Genomic DNA, 17,409 nt, shown 5'->3' with positions numbered 1-17,409 from the left:
CCACCTTCTTTGAAGTTCCCAGCTCTAATCACAGTACTATGGCTTCTCTTATTGGTAGTGTGACTTTGTTTATGCAGTAGTGGGGGCTGACTCTTCAGGGAAGATGGGAGGAAACAAGCTTATTTCTTTGGTAAGTGGGACAGAATTCATTTCTGCCCTAATATGTATTGCATTAAGTCTGCTTTTTGTTCAAATGCTTATTGGTAGCCTTGGTTGCTTGCAGGTGAACTGAATATTTTTTAAATGAGCTATGTTACCACAGACTGCCTAGTTTGGCATAAACAAAAGTCATACCAATGTTCTTAGAAAGATGTTCCCCAAGAATGGATGCCAGTATAACTGCCCAAAGTGTAAGGGTGAAAGAGTCCTACTTGGCACCTGACATACAAATGAATTTGATGAAATGCTACTGTGTCATAAGAAATAATGAATAGAAATAATTCAGGGAAATTTTGGAAGCCTTGTATAAACTGACGCAGAATGAAAAAGGCAGAACCACAAGAACACCATCTGCAATGACTACACTGACATGAATGAACAAAACACTGCAGCCACAAAACTCTGGTCAAAAATGGACAATGTCAAGAGGAGATTATCAAAGCTAAACCACCTTTCTGTTGACAAATGGGAAATGACAAAAGTAGAAAATGACTTGTACTATCTTTCAGGCAGTTTTGCTTGTCTATGGGGGAAGAATACTTTATGGGGGGGTTGTTTATGTTAGGATGTGTCTTCTTTGTCAAAAAAGGGATGGGGGGAGAGGGAGAGGGGAAAAGAGAGGGAGAGAATAAGAGGGACCATTGGGCCAGGCATCAAAAGATTTAAGCTCCTTTATTAGCTGTGGGACCTTAGGCAACCCACTTAACTTCTTTGTCCCATTTTCCCACCTGGAAAATGGGAGTGTTAGGTCGGGTGATCTTTAAGCTCCCTTGCAGCCCTTTCATTCTGCTATCCCTGATGAGCCAATGCACAAAAAGGTCTTAGAAATTTTTCAAGAAAACTTGACAAACACAATCAAACTCAAATATTTGCCTGTCTACCATGTACCAGACCCTGTACTGGGTGCTATGGGGGGCATGGTAATAGTATAAAACATTAAAGAGCTTACTCTGGTCAAAGTGGGAAAAATGAGACAAACATCAAAACGATTAGTTTAGAACTGAACATACCCAAAAAAGGCCAACAATGTACAGCATTGCAGAGAGTTGGAAAAGATGTGGTAACTGTTAATTCTGTGTATTCGGTACTAAGTGGTATAGTGGATGGGCATTAGGAGTTAGGAAAAGAGATAAACAAAGCCATGCAGAGGGCTTCATAAAAGATGCTGGCCCACTGGAGAAGTCCTTCCAAGTGAAGTGACAGTCCAAAGACCATAGTGTGTTCAGGGGACAATGAGAGTGGCCCAGGCTAAGCAAAGACTTCTTCGTGGGGAGTTTAGAACTAGCTTATGGAGGGCCTTGACTCCATAGCAACACATTTGATGGTCAAGAAAACATGCCTAGCTAATAAAATGGAGAGACACGCAAGCACAATGTTGAGTGGTAAAGGATGCCTTTTTCTCTTTTGTCAGACTGAAATACTTGCAGTGAACCTATGGAACTGGGCAGTGAGCAGAAGAGTAGGAATGTTAATCACTGCTGAACAAAAAGTTAAACGTAAGTACACATTGACTGGCTTCCATGATGAAAAGTTCTCTTATTGGGCATTGGGGGGCCATACATTCTTCAAGGTTCAGACAGGGAGGTAGCCTGGTGTGGTGGAAAGGATTCTGGGTCAAAGGGCCTGGGTTTAAAGCCGGGATCTGCCTCTTGCTAGCTGGGTGACCTTGGCCAACTCACTTCCTCCCTGGGCCTCAGATTCTTTGTTTGTCAACCGAAGGGCTTAGACCAGATGGCAATTAGTGAACTCTTCCTGTGCTGGGGCTCCTTGGGTGATTACCCTTGAACACAGTAAGATATGAAGTTAAAGTCAGTAGTCACTTGTTGATAAGATGCTTACTAGGCATATGCATAAGAAAGTGTTTGGTTGAAAGCCACAGAAATGATGAAAGGGCGGGAAAACAAGAGCTTGGAGGAAACATTATTTACCTTGAAGAAGAGAACCCGGAAAGGAGGCTTAATCACAGCCTGCAGCTCTTAAGGCTCTTTTCGCAATTTTCTTCCCATTATGAGCAGAAGCTGCAGCATGAGGGGTTTTCTGTTAAATAAGGCAGATTTTCCTGCTGGGGAGATGTGGTTGCTAAGGATATACTTGTAGATGCTTCTTAGTCAGACAGTGCTAAAAATAGCAGAGCTTTCATCTGCCCAAGATGACTGTGTGATGGCCAACAGATGGCTTCTGGAAAGGAAGATCATCCTGGTAAAAGTCTAGAAGTGCCATAGCCAAATGGACTAGGGTGAGTAGGTCACTCTGCTAGCAGTGTCTAGGTCAGGTGACCCTTTTCCTATAGTCCTCAGTAACCTCTGCATTATGCCCTCAGTCACAACTGGGTTCGACCTTTGCCATTTGGTTTTGCATGCCTTGGAAACACAGACTAATCAATTACAAAGCCAGCTCAACTCAAGTCTGTACAAAGCTCGTCAACTGAGGGGCCTTGCACGGGTCCCCTTACCTTGGCCTGAGCCACTGTAGAATAAGCAGATTTGCCTCAATATTTCCCAAGGTTCTTTTTAGCTCTGAATCTCTGATCCTTATGAGAAAGTAGAGATTGGACATATAATTGGGGGAAAATAAAAATTCTAAAATTAAAGTTAATAGTATTAAATGAAATAGTTTATAGTATTCTGTTAAAAACAAAAAGAAAGTAGAGGTTGGTGGACTTGAGCTTGAAGCTGGTAGTAGCACCTCTGTTCTTGGACTCCATCTTCTTCTAGAAGGTTTAAAGAATGCCTCCTTCTCCATCTCTTCCAGGTAGGAGTTGGCATTTCTCTTCCTCAGAGCTTAGGTCTTAGTATGGGAGTTAATAAAAATCTTCAAAAGTTGGGAAAATGTTTTATTGCTGCCCTTTTCTTTACATTTCTATCCCGTTTCAGTGCCTTCCCCCATCCTCTTTTATAGCTGAAAGTGGTTAAACAAAACTGATGTTTTGGCCACATCTGACAATGTAAGCCTAATTCAAAAGAGTTTTGTGGGAGCAACTTATTTACATGTCTCTGAGATATCAAGGAACAACCACTTTCACTATATTCCCACAGCTTGGAAAACATTGGCAAGATTGAATACACCTAATACAAGGGCTTCTCATGCATCATTTCCTGGCAGAGATAGAACTATTCATTCATCCAAAGTGTTACACTAGGTGTTATGGGGGATAACATATAAGCAAGCCTCAATTTAAAGGGATTGAGTTCCAAAAGTTTGGAAAGTCAGTTATTTGGAACTCAGAACACTTTTTCCCCAAACAAAAAGTCCTCATATTTAAGTAGGGATTTTAGGATTTGCACAGACACGATATTGTAAGTGATTGTTAGATTCTGAGGCTAGTCTACAAAAGAACAGATTTAACCCATATCGTTGCTAAAATATCATATTTGCAACATAGGTTTTCAAAATAATATTTCAGTTAAATGAACTTTTAAAATAGACTAGTTTGGGCATAGATATCATTTATGCCCAAACCAAATATTTACTGATCACCTGTGTGCAGAACTAGGTAAGGTGCATTCTCTGCCCTCAACTAGGTTGTGGTTTGGTGACAGGATGAGGCTCCAGATAACTCTATTAACCCTAATATATACCCGATGGAGTGCTGAGTGAGGAGAAGATGTAGTTGCCAGCTAGAAGGGAAGATCAGGTGGCATTTAGGATAACCTTAGAAGGGTGAGAACAGTCTCAGCAAAAGTAGAAAGGTATTAGTTTATAGTTCCCATCCAGGGGAACTTTGGCTGGAGCATGACATATCTGAAGGGGAGAATCAAGAGATGTGGCTGAAAACTTGGGAAAGGCTAAAAATGTCCAGGAGAGATGATTGAACTGTACTTGAAAGGCAATAGGGAGCTGCTTAAGGTTTTTTAGTAGAGGAGTGAATTGCATCTTTCTCTGCATAAGAAATGTTATTAATGTGGTGTTAGGATGGAGTGGGGGACTAGAGTGGGGTGAGAGCAGAAGTTCAAAGATCTAGCAGGAAATTATTATTATCAAAGCTTACATGGGTGGTGATAAGGGCGTATGCTAAGATGGTGGCATTGGGATGGGAGAGGAAGGGACAGGTGCCGGTGATGTTGCAGAGTGGGGATCGACAGCATGCTGGTCATTGTTTGGCTATGAGAGATGCAAAAGAAAGAAGAATTAAAGGTAAAACCTCAAGGCCAAGGGGCAGCTAAGTGGCACAGTGGATAGAGCACCGGCCCTGGATTCAGGAGGACCTGAGTTCAAATCTGGCCTCAGACACTTAACACTTACTAGCTGTGTGACCCTGGGCAAGTCACTTAACCCCAATTGCCTCAGCAAAACAAAACAAAACAAACCCCTCAAGGCCATGAACTGAAACTGGAAACTGGAGAAAAGTGAGCATGAATGGTGGGACCACTGACGGAAATAGTCAAATCAGAAGCAGAACTAGATTGAAGGGTCGCTCTTAGTTTGGGGCATGTTGAGTTTGAGGTGCTGGTGAAAGATCCAAGTGCATGTGGAGGTCTGGAGCTCAGAAGATTGGCCAGATATTTAGATTTGCAAATCATTTATTTGCAGACTTGGTTGTCAAAGCCATGGAAGTGAATAAGATTGATGAGAGAGAGAGAGTCTAGAGCAAAAAGAGGGCCAATGAAAGACCCTTGGGAATTCCCTTACAAAGAATCATACCTCCCCCAAAAAAAGGAATCATGGGGGGGGGGAATGTAAGCGAAGGAGGTGGAAAGGAAATGCTCGGAGGGATAGGAGGAGAAGCAAGGGCATTCTGTGTTTCTGAAGCTAAGGAGAGAAAGAAGAGTAGCCAGCAATGGGGAAGGGAGAGTGGTCACAAGTGTCAAAAGCTTCAGAGAGATCAAGAAAGATGAAGGCTGAAAACCAAGCTGGTAACTCTGGGCATTAGTGGCTTTAGTACACTTGGGTTTAAAAAGTCAACCTTGCAAGTACAAGCTGGAGGAATCCTGATTAGATGGTTTGAATGACAAAGATCTTGGGCTTTTGGTGTATTCTAAACTCATTATGAGTCAGCAGTAGGACATATTCCAAAAGAATTCATCTCTTCTTAGGTTAGCAGAAGAGCTTGGTGTAATATACAAGGCTGAGGCCTTGAGGACCACTCCCTGTATGACCTTGGACAAGTCACTAGACCTCTAAGGTCCCTTTTGGCTCTAGATTCCATGAGTCTGGCTAAAAAAGGAACTGAAGTCTAGATCTGATCATAGTAACACTTCCCCTCTCCTCTGCCCTGGTCACATCCCATCTGGAATAGCATGTTCAATCTCGGAAGGAGAGTGAGAAGTTGGAGCACATACAAAGGAGTGTGACCAGCATACCAAAGAGCTTTGAGTCCATATCATATGAAAATTACCTGGAGGAATTGGGAGTGTTTAACTCCCCAGGGGAAGAAGAAGAAAAGATTTGCAAGGGAGTGCAGCGGGGTGGAGGTGGAAATATGCCTTCTAGTATTTGACGGCCTTTGCTGGGGTGATTTGACTTCTGCACAGCCTCAGAGGGCAGAGCTAGGAACAACAGGAAGAAGCTGCAGAAACGCCTATTTTACTTCATATCAAGGGAAATCTTCCCTCAGAACAAGCTTTCCATAAGTGGGATGTCCTGCCTAGGCCACTGTCAGTTTCCCCTTCATAGAGTGAAGTTCGGCTCTGCCTCAGGGGACATTTGGGCTCAGGCTGGATTAGCTGTGACCTGGAAGGTCTCTTCTGACCCTACACTGAGAAGGCTAGCAAGACAAGAGTCATTCACCAATGTCAGAATCTCCCTACTGAGGTGAGCTGAACCTCATAGCTCCTCCTACTTCACTCCTGTGAAGGGAACTCCAGACTGCACCTGCTCTGGAAGTTTGTTGCTGCTGCTTTCCAGGTGGGGAGCCTACCTTGCTTTTAGGTGGAGGCATTTTCCTGACTAGGTCACTGTATGGGGTGCTTAATCAGAAAAGCAAGGCTCATGTCAGGGAGGCCAAGGGAGGCCAGAGTTTCAAATAAGTGATCTACAGTGGGAATAGAGGCAGAGAATTCAAGGAAGAGAAGGAACTGGCTGCTGGATTTGGCGATTTGATTATTAGGAACTTATGAGAACATGAGCGCCATGATGTAGGATGGTGAGAATGGAAGACCAAAGTGGGAGGGGCTGAAAGAATTCAATGAGTGCTGAGGAAATGGAAACAACCAGTTTAGGCTACTTGTTCAAAAAGTTGGGAAATGACAAGGAGGGGAGACATAAGATGGTGGCTGATGAGGCAGCAGTTTCACTTGAAGAATATTTTTTTGATGATAAGGGAAATGTCTTCATGTTTAGAGAAAGTGAACAGAGATAATGCAGAGCCTGGTCCTGGATGGGCCAGAGATGTGATCCAGAACAGCAGTGAAATGGCTAGAATCCTGCACTCAGGAGGAACAAGTTGGATTACCTTTCTGAACCCTGTTTTCTTCATCTGTAGAAGGGAGATACCTGTCTAGGAGGGTCTGCTTCCTAGGATTGTTAGGAGGGTGAAAGGAGATAGTGTACATTCAAGTACTTGGTAAACTCAAAAGTGCTAAAGAAATATCAGTAGCAGTTGGAGCCTTGGAAAATAGAAAGGAAACATCTCCCTGAAAGTAAAAATGTATGTCATTGGGAAGATATAACTTTAAGAGATGACTATACCAACACATTTTTCAGGAACATGCCTCTTTTTAGTGAGGTATACTTTTATTTGCTTATCTTTGCTTTTTTCCAGTTGCATATTCATCTCCCAAACCTGGCACACTGCCTCTTTCATTTGCAAGAGTAGAGAAATTAACCTTCCCAGAGTTCCCAGCTCCCGCCACCTGAGAGACTAACTAGTCAAGCAGAGCAGAAATGATTCATCTTCCCTCTTTCCTAAACATCCTTGCCCAGTGTAATAAAATTTTCACATCCAGCTTGATGCCAGAGTATTTTTCCAAGTTATCACCTTGGTCCTCTGTGGTAGACATCAGGTGGCAAGTACAGAGATAATAAATTACCAAGTCAAGAACCTTAGGCTCATAAATGACAGGCACCATTCTTGGGTGTTCTGAGCTCTTAAATTTAGATATAGATAATAAGCTCTATCTGCCTCAGTTGCTCCATCATTTCAGCAGGGTCAATCAATCAATCCTTGTTTCTTTTCCCAATAGTACTGTTTGGGACTAGTGTTGGGATTGGCAGAATAGCATCTGAACTTGACTGCCAAGGGACCTTGCTCCCTTGGAGATGAACCTCTGAAGGGTCAGAACCCTGAGAAGTGGAGTGAGTTGCCCAGGGTCACACTGCTGAGATGTGTCAGACATCTTCCTAGCTTGTAGGCTAGTGCTCTAGCACTACTGGTATAGACCACACTGTTTACAAAATAGACTAAATAAACAGATAAAAGGCCTTCTTGAAGATAATGGCACTTGAGTTAAAGCTTAACAGGGGCTAGTAAACTACTTTAGATGTATATCATGAAGAAAGAGGCTGTGATTGTAACCAGGAATAAAACATTTCTTTTACTATTTGAGATCCCAAAGGGGAAAATGTACAATATGATATCCTGGGTTTGAATTTTATTTTCCCTAACTTTCTTTTCTTTTCTTTCTTTCTTTTTTTTTTTTTTTAGGGAGGCAATTGGGGTTAAGTGACTTGCCCAGGGTCACACAGCTAGTAAGTGTTAAGTGTCTGAGGCTGGATTTGAACTCAGGTCCTCCTGACTCCAGGGCCGGTGCTCTATCCATTTCGCCACCTAGCCGCCCCGATTTTCCCTAACTTTTAAATAGTGCATAATCTAAAAGAAGAATATATTTACTGGGAAAATCACATATTTTAGGAGAAACTCTAACCTGGCCTGGTCTCCAGAGGACATCTTCAGCCCTCAGTAAGCTTTTGGTTCCAAGAAGGTCTTTTTCCTCTGAATGAGGATACAAATGACATAGTTAGAATGCTCCCTTTGACCAATAGCTAGCTACACACCTGGCTTTGTTTCGTTCCTCACGAGTGCTTTTTATAAATGCAAAGCAAAGAAGAATGCTGCATGTTTATGGGTATGTAATTGATATTTTTCAGTATGTCATGTTGCTTGCAAGCTGGTATTTCTGTTTGATGGCAACTCTCCTGTTGAAGAATCCATTCGAAGACAGATTTTGGTAAGCCCTACCTAGATGGGGGGAGGAAGACTAGGAATCCTGTTTGTGTGCTAGAAGGGACCTAATTCAAAGATCTCTAGTCTGCATGTTTTTAGCCTGGGGTCTGTGAACCTGTTGTAAAAATATTTTGATAATTGATTTCAGCGTAATTGGTTTCCTTTGTAACCCTATATATTCTACTGTGTGCATTTAAACACATGATTCTGCTAGAGAGGTCCATGACACTAACAAAGTGAAGAATCTTTATTTGAAGCCTTTTCTTTTTTCATCATCATAATTTTTCTGAGTATTCTTTCCCCCTCCCAGAGATCCATCCCATATAACAAATAGTATTTTTAAAGACAAAAAAGAGGAAAAAATGTGCACAACCAATCAGTATATTGAAAAAGGCTAAAAATCTATGCAGTGTATAACACCCATGGAATTCCTACTTCTTCAGACAGGTAGGTTGGGGTTGTCTTCTCATATCTCATCATTTGAGCTATGCTTGATCTTTCTAATTTCACCACATTCAATTGGGATTTTTTGGTGTGTTATGATTCTTTCCATTGACATTGTTGTAGTTACTGTATATATTATTTTCTGGGCTCTACTTCCTTCCCTCTGTATCAGTTCATGTAAGTCTCCTCATGCTTCTCTGTGTTCCTTACCCACATCATTTTTTATAACCCAGTAAGATTCCATGACATCATGTACCCCCATTTGTTCAGCCATGTCCCAGTTGCTGGGCATCTACTTTGTTTTCAATTCTTCGCTACCACAAAAAGCACTGTTTGTCAATATTTTGGAGTATGTGGCAAATCACTAACTTCCTAGTAAGCCCAGTAATGTAGTCTCTGAGTCAAAGGGGAGGAATGTTTTAGTTACTTGATTTGTATCAGTCCAATTTGCTATGAATAAGCACTAGTAGTTGGGGGCAAGAGTGGGAAGGATCCATTAAGGCAAGTCAGTCAGAAGTTATGTGCCAGGTACCATGCTGAGTGCTGGAGATACAAAGAAAGACAAAAATACATTCTCTGCCCTCAAGGGGCTCATAATCTAATGAGGGAGACAACATGCAAACAGCTTGGCATGAACAAGATATTTACACAGGTTAATGGAGATAATCTCAGAGGGAAGGCACTACCATCGAGGATGGGCAAAGGCTTTTTAGAAGGTGGGGTTTTAGCTATGAAGTTTTAGCTTGAAGGAGGCTAGGGACATGAGGAGGCTGAGAATGGAGGCCAGCCAGTCAAAATGCTCAAAGTTGGGAGATGGAGTGTCTTGTGAGGCCAGTATCATTGAATTGCAGAGTGTGTGGTAGAGAGGGTGAAGATGTAAGAAGATTGGAAAGGTGGGGAGAGAGTTGGCTTGTGAAGGGCTTTGACTGTCAAACTGAGGATTTTGTATTTGAGCCTGGAGACAATAGGCAGCCACTGAGTTTATTGATTGGAAGGGTGACATCGATCTGTGTTTAGGAAGAACACTTGGATCTCTGGCTGGAGGATGGACTGGGATAAGGAGAGACTTGAAGCAGGCCGACCAACCAGAAAGCTATTGAGCAGAAAGCTATCCAGGCATGGCGTGATGAGGGCCTCCATTGGGATGGTGGCAGTATCAGAGGACACAAGGAGCATTTCTAAGAGATATTTTGAAGATGAAATTGATAGGATGGCAACAGAATGGATAAGGGGTTGAGGTGTGAGAGAGTGGAGTTGAGGATGACACATGGGTTGTGAGCTGGGAGGATGGTGGTACCCTCAACAGTAACAGGGAAATTAGGAAGAAGAGACAGCTTTAGGGAAAAGATGATGAGTTCAATTTTCAACATGTTGAGTTTAAGATTTCTGTGGGACATCCAGTTCAAGATGTTCAGTAGTCAGGCAGATCAGGAACTACCTCATGCAATTGAGGTAAGTCATGGAGGAAACTAGGGCTAGGGATCTAAGAAGTAGAAGAAAGAAGAAAGTCTACTTTGGGCATGGGGGAAAGTCTGTATAAAGGCAGAGATATGGGAAATGAAGTTCTGTGTGTGAGGAACAGTCAAAAAGTCAGTTTAGTTGAATGGCAGGAAGAGCATGCGAAGGGGAGTAATGGATAGTAAGCCTTGGAAAAGTAGGTTTAAGGGGGCGGCTTGGTGGCGCAGTGGATAAAGCACCGGCCCTGGATTCAGGAGTACCTGAGTTCAAATCTGGCCTCAGACGCTTGACACTTACTAGCTGTGTGACCCTGGGCAAGTCACTTAACTCCCATTGCCCCGCAAAAAAAAAAAAAAAAGTAGGTTTAAGCCAAGCTGTAAAGACAAAGGAGTTTGGGGTTGAATCTCAGTGTTCCTCAGGAGCCATGGAGCAGGGGAATGGCCTGGTCAGGCCTGTGTTTTGAGAATATCACTGACAACCGAATGGAGGGCTAGACTGGTGAGGAGAGGGGCTTCAGGAAGGGAGAGCAATTGAGAGGCTGTCGAAGTAGTCCTGGCAGGAGGTGATGAAGACCTGAACTTAGTGTTAGGGGTTTCTGTGTTATGCTATGAAGTGTTAGAAAGGGACAGGCTAGGAGAGATATTGTGGAAATGGAGTTTGTTAAGACTGAGAGGCAGCGTGATACAGTGGCTAGGGAATTGAATTTGGAATTAGGAAAAGTTGGGTTCACATCCTACCTCAGACACTTACTAAGTCTATGACTCTGGGGAAGACATGTAACCTTGCTGTGCCTCAGTTTTCTTACCTTCAAAATGGAAGGAGGTCCTGCTGCCAGCCATCCCTACCAACTGCCAAGCAACTACCATCCCAAAATCCACAGGGCAGGCAGGCCAACCTAGCTGAAGCAGCCAGGCCCCATGAGGGAGAGAGACAGGAGGCGGCATGTGCAAGGCCAGTCAAACCACCACCACCTCCTTGACCATCATCAGACCTTAATAGAGACAGCCCAAGATCCTTGGGAATAGCAACCAACTCTGCCCACAGCTATCCTCCTGGCAAGCAAACCCTGGGAAGAGGCAGCCTGGCCATTTCCCCTTATACCTTGATGCAGATGACCCAAGACCCCAAACTCAAGAGCCTTGGGAATAGCAGTGTCCCCTAACCCACCAGATCTGCTTCCAGCCCAGCCCTGCAGCCATCATTGAGAGGAGAAGTCATTGTGAAGGGGACTCACCTTCCTTACCACCACTAGGAGAAGGACGTGCGATTCCATCAATGTAGAGAATTCCCAGGATGGTAACTTCTTCTCCCAAGAAATGCTATCTTCTATATTATAATAATAACATTAATACTCCATAATAGCCATCTGTTCTTTATCTTCTTTCCCAAATACAGCAACCTGAATATAGCTTGACATATTGATGGTATTTCCCAGAAATCAGAAGATTAAATATTTCCCCACGACTTAGTCACAAGATGCCGAACCAGTCTGGGGGAGTGATGGTGGTGAATTATTGAAAGCACTTCTACCTTCTCTATTCCAGATGACAATGAAAACTGGGAAAGGGTGGGTTGATGCTGGCAATGCTGCGATGGCTGATGGGTTTCTTGAGATTGCCCAGAGGGTAAGTTGTTCCTGATGCTTACTTTGCTACAGGCCGTTATTAGGCCCAGCTGTGGAGGGGCTCATCCTACATTTGTCTGGTTTTGTTTTCTAGCATCTAGAGAGGTTGAATGCTGAATTACTGGAGAAGAGGCGAGGCAGTCATGAGGAGGATGTGCACAAGATTGATGTGAACAGGGACCTGTTTAAAGTGCTTTCTTACCAGGCTGAGTCGGTAGGTATCCATCTGCTCGCCAGTCACTGTGGTGTGGATGCATGCAGACAAAAGCAACAAGGGCTTTGGGTCCCATGGGCCTGGTGGAGCTTCCGTTGGTCGACCCTCTGGAGCTCTGTCCTTAGTATTCGAGGACAGTCCTCTTGCCAGGGCTTGCTTGACACCGACATCTGTGTCTATGTGCACGTGTGGATGTAGTTGAAGAGGCTGATGCCTGGTTAATCATCATTTTCCCCCAGTGAATGCCAAGACTCTTTGGCTTTTGGTAGCACCTGTTTCTGTTTTCAGCTTCGTCTCTATGGCTCTGACTGTCTGGAGCACTGGTTTGAAAAGAAGCCACTCATTTCTGATTGCTGTAGCCAGGCTGACTCACCTAAGGCTGAGTTCCACAGACTGAAAGAAGCATCTCATCCTTCACCTAATTGTGGGCCTTTAACTTTAGTTTCCCATCTGAACAGTTGCTGTGCCATTCTGCTTTCACCCATTTCTTCTGCCCGCCTACACCCAGAGAAACAAAATGAGATTGAATATGTCACAGGCCATCAATGTTGGTTTGCAACTCAGTATTAAGGATAGCTTCAAGGTGAAGTGCTTGAAGTGCTAAAGAAATGCATGCCCGCTCCTGTGTAGGCCTTCAATTTGTTTTGCAGATGACACAAAGGGAAGAAGGAAAGAGGAAGGGAGGGAGAGCCTGTTTGGTATCATCTGCATTGGGTCTGGGGGAGCACCTGTGATTTCATTGGTATAGGGAACTCTAGGCAAGTGCCCGTCAGTACTTGGGCAACTTGGAGTCTCAAAGAGTTGCCTGGGGGCTCTGAGAGGCCACATAGCTTGGCCAAGGTCACAGGGTCAGTAGATGCCAGAGGCATGATGTCATGTTGCCCTCATGCACTCTGTTTTACAGGAACTTAAAAACATATTGATGGCCTAGAATAATTGGCCAAACAACAAACACACTGCTGCCAATAGAGATCTCCTTAAGCAACTTATTGTCTCTAGGGTAAAAGAAAACCTCCTTTGCTTAGCTTTTTTGGTATATGTTGGGTTTTTTTGGTGGGGCAATGAGGGTTAAGTGACTTGCCCAGGGTCACACAGCTAGTAAGTGTCAAGTTTCTGAGGTGGGATTTGAACTCGGGTCCTCCTGAATCCAGGGCCAGTGCTTTATCCACTGTATCACCTAGCTGCCCCCTTAAATTATTTTTTTTTGGTGGGGCAATGAGGGTTAAGTGGCTTGCCCAGGGTCACACAGCTAGTAAGTGTCAAGTTTCTGAGGCGGGATTTCAACTCAGGTCCTCCTGAATCTAGGGCTGTTGCTTTATCCACTGTGCCACCTAGCTGCTTGCTTAGCTTTTAAAGCCCTAAAAAACCTGGCCCCAAGCTCTTTTTCTAGCCTCCTTAGGCCTTACTTGCACTCCTGCACTTTTCCACCCAGCCAAACAGAGCTTTTCTCTGTTCTTCCCTTGACATATGCAATTTCTTATCTCCATGACTTTGCACTGGCCATCCTCTGAGTCTGGAATGAACCCCCTCCTATCTCCATCTCATAGAATCTTGCTTTTCCTTTAGAATGCAGCTAAGGTTATTTGCTGTCTTGGGGAGGGGGGAGGGAAGGAGGGAGAAAAATTTGAAACTAGAAATCTTATAAAAACAAATGTTGAAAACTATCTCTACATGTAACTGGAAAATAATAAAATACTTTTATAATTTTTTTTAAAAAAGAAAGTAAAGGCAGATATCAGTAATGATTAAATGTTTTTTACCTTAATACTATATCAGCTATTTCAATCTGATAAAAGCTTTAATTTGCTTAGATTTCAAACGTATTTTTTATGAATTCAACTTAAAAATCAAAACAAAAATCAATGGGAAAAAATGCAGTTAAGGCACCATTTTCCCTAGGAACTGTTTTCTGATCCCCTCCCTCGACTGATAGTGCCCTCCTTTTCAAATCCCTACCTTGTATGTGTGTGTAAAGTGGCTAATATGTGTAGATATGTACATATCCATGTATCAACTTCCCATTGATGCTACATATGTATATGTTTTTCTAACTACTTGTCTTCTCACTGTAATTAGGGATTGTTTCCTTTGGACTTCTATCACAGTGCCTGGCGCATACTTGTAGAGAAAGACGAAACAGTCCCTGGCCTCAAGGAGCCTACATCCTATGGAGGGAACATTATACTTGGGAAATGGGGGGAAGGTACCCCAATGGTGTTACCCAGACACCCAGGAAGGGGCTTGGAGGCCTGGGCCAGGGAAAAGCCTAAGTTACCTCTCTGAGCCAGAGAAGCCAGAGGCAAAGTGCAAATTTCAGGTGGGGCGGAAATGGTTATGGAGTAAGGGCTGCAGAGAACAGAGAGCCAAGAAGTGGCATGGAGGCCTGTGCCCCTGTATTTAGGTTCCAACAACTGACTGTCAAAGTACAGAAAAGACTTCAGGATTTTAGTTTATTGTTATCTAAGTGTGTCCATGTTCATACAAACATCACATCCAGATCCAAAGAGACAGCCGTCCCACTGCTGTCTGGGCTGGGGAGGTCACATCTGCCATCCAGTGTTCAGTTTGATTTGATTGAGCTTGATCGATGCCTTTTGTTTTTAGGCCGCCTTCATTTCTCCATTTAGTGCCCCTCCCAGTGACTCCTCTCTTGGAACACAGGTATGCCAAACTGACCCACAGCATGACTGTCTTGAGCCTTGTGTTGGGCTTCTGGAGTCCCTGACTTTTTTTCAGCTGAAAGTATTCCGAAGGTGTTATTTCTTTTTTCTTTCTTTCTTTCTTTCTTTCTTTTTTCTTTTTTTGGTGAGGCAATTGGGGTTAAGTGACTTGCCCAGGGTCACACAGCTAGTAAGTGTTAAGTGTCTGAGGCTGGATTTGAACTCAGGTCCTCCTGAATCCAGAGCCGGTGCTCTATCCATTGTGCCACCTAGCTGCCCCCCCCCCCAAGGTGTTATTTCAGCATCCGTTGACTGTCAATGCAGTTATTTTGACTTTGGCTGCCCTTTGCTGTCTTAATTTACATGATTTTGCTCATTGTGTAGATTGTTCCCTTCATTCTATTGACTTCGTATCCTCTTATATTTCTCTGAATTCCTTCTATTTGTTATTTCTTGTGACTCAGCAGTTTTGCACTACATTCATATACCACATTTTTCTCAGCTGTCTCTCAGTTCATGTGGGTGTTCCATTTTAAAAGGGACATCGACAAATTACAGTATTTCAGGAGGAGGGTGACTAGGTTGGTAAAGAGTCTGTCTGATAGAGAAATAGTTGTGATAGAGAAATAGTTGAAAGGGCTGGCTTTGTTTGGTTTAGCCTGGGGAGGAATTGTAGAGATGTAGGGAGTCTTCCTCTCCTTGTGCCCTGGAGCTCATCCCTTCCCATCTCTTCCAGGAATTTGCCCCCTTCTTTTTCATTTTCAGTGTCTCTACTCTCCCCGTCTCCGTTGCCTTCAGACATAATTAGGTCTCTCCATCCTAAAAGCAACTTTCTCCTGATCCTGCCACACCTTGAAACCATCACCCTGTTTTTCCTTCCTTAAAATTTCTAAGCTTCTAGAGTCGTCTCTGTTCCTTGCCTCCACTGCCTCACCACCCACTCACTCACTTCACAAACCATGCAATTTGGCTTCCCCCACCACACCATTCAGATGGTTTTCAGAGATGTTATCAATGATTCCTTCTTGGGCAGTCCATATAACCCAAGTGGAATGGTACCGAGATTAGCAGAGGTCACTAATGAGCTCCTCCTAATTGTGAAATCTGATGACCGTGTCCTAGTCTTCTTGATGATGACCATTCCCTCCTGGACATTTTCTTCTTCCTTGACTTCTGCAATGCTGCCTGCACTTGGTTCTCTAAATTTAATTTTTGTATTGCCTAGTACATCAGCTTGCCCACCCATAATGTTTATTTTTGATGATAATGATTTGTGTCTCATTTGATCCCCACAACCACCCTGTGCCAAAGAAGATGCAAGCTCCGATTATGTGGAGTAGGTGTCTTTTTTAAAGTGATGTTGGTCAGCACTCAGCTGAAGGCTAAGTTAGTGCCCTTTGTGTGGGTGTTAATGATGTCCTTGAAGACTCTGTGCCCAGGAGGCATGTCTTGTGTAAAATAGAGATGAGATTGATTCTCCTGGGTCCTGTAGGACTGGGTCTGGTACTGTCTCCTTCTGAAGCCTCACTCCTAATCACCCTCATTCTTCCCTAACTCCATTCTCACGAGTTTCATCCATTGCCTTGACCATTCCACTGTGCCCTTTGGAACTCCCACACTATTAGCTATATAAACTCCTCTATAGCCTCAAACTTAACTGACATTCCTTCCAACTCTGTGCTTTAACAGAACCCTTAGGATACCATGTCCCTTGCAAACAGTTCCTCATGAATCACAAGGTCAGAAGGAGGGGTAGGCAGACTTCTTGTTCTCTCTCTCCAATTCTATACCATTCCTCTACCATTAAAGCCCAGATCTTTCTTCTTTCATGCTCTATTCAATTTACTTGTGCCACCTTCTCCCGTTCCTTATTCCTGTTATTTGCTAATTCTCCAGGTCATTTCCTTCATTAAAAAAAAGAACTTAGTAGTAGCTGGCTTACCCCTTTCTTATCATCCCCAGGGACTTCATTATTCAATGCTGATTATCTCTCAAGCAACCTGACCTTTTAATCACTCAACCTCTTCCTTTACAATGACATTCAGCCACACACACACACACACACACACACACACACACACACACACACACACACACACACACACACGGCACCACTTAGACCTCACTAACTCTCAGAATTGCAGTACCTTCAAGGTACAGAATTTTGAAAGTCTCCCCCTGACCACAGCCTCCAGTCCTTCTAATTCTGCCAATCTCTCATCCCAACTAAATGTTCATTTCACTCTTTCGGTCTTCTGAACCACCTTCAGGTTCCCATTCCATATCTGACACTCTGATACCACTTGTTTCCATGGTTTGCCACTTTGATGTCTTTCTAGCTATCACTTTGGAGTCTCTTGCCCTTATGACTTTATGTTGTTGCTGACTGGCATACTTTCATCCCTGGGTAACCTCTAACTGGGTTTTTCCTGCTCTTGCTTGAGGGCTGCTCAACATTGCTTTAGAAAGTCAAGAAACTGAGTTTATTTAATCCATTATAAATTGGTGGAAGACACCCATCTTGGACCTTAATATTTGGCCCTTATTAATGCCTTCTCTCATTCCTAACCTCCTCCTTTTTCACTTGGCATTAATTGTCCTCCCTTACAGCACATGATCCAGCCTTTACTTCACTGAAGACATTCGATGTTAGTTCATTCAGCCTTTTTTCATTGCTCAGAACTCAGCATAGTTCTTTTCTCTCTTCTCTAGCCACAGAAGAGAGTTGACATCTCCGAACTGACCGAGG

At 43.4% G+C, this 17,409-nt stretch overlaps 1 protein-coding gene across 1 annotated transcript in view; it reads left to right on the top strand.

Annotated features, from left to right (window-relative positions):
• The first annotated feature begins 11,722 nt into the window (after positions 1–11,722).
• Positions 11,723–17,409, top strand: part of TEX11 (testis expressed 11) — a 192,957-nt gene continuing 187,270 nt past the window's right edge. The window contains exons 1-2 of the mRNA XM_043974391.1: positions 11,723–11,787; positions 11,881–12,000. Of these exons, the coding sequence (XP_043830326.1) occupies positions 11,755–11,787; positions 11,881–12,000 (153 nt within the window). The 5' untranslated portion in view covers positions 11,723–11,754. The remainder of the gene's footprint in view (positions 11,788–11,880; positions 12,001–17,409) is intronic.

The sequence above is a fragment of the Dromiciops gliroides genome, chromosome X, assembly GCF_019393635.1.
Source record: "Dromiciops gliroides isolate mDroGli1 chromosome X, mDroGli1.pri, whole genome shotgun sequence".
NCBI classification, from domain to species: Eukaryota; Metazoa; Chordata; class Mammalia; order Microbiotheria; family Microbiotheriidae; genus Dromiciops; species Dromiciops gliroides.
Note: the sequence above shows the minus strand (reverse complement) of the source record. Positions and strands in the feature narration are given on the sequence as shown.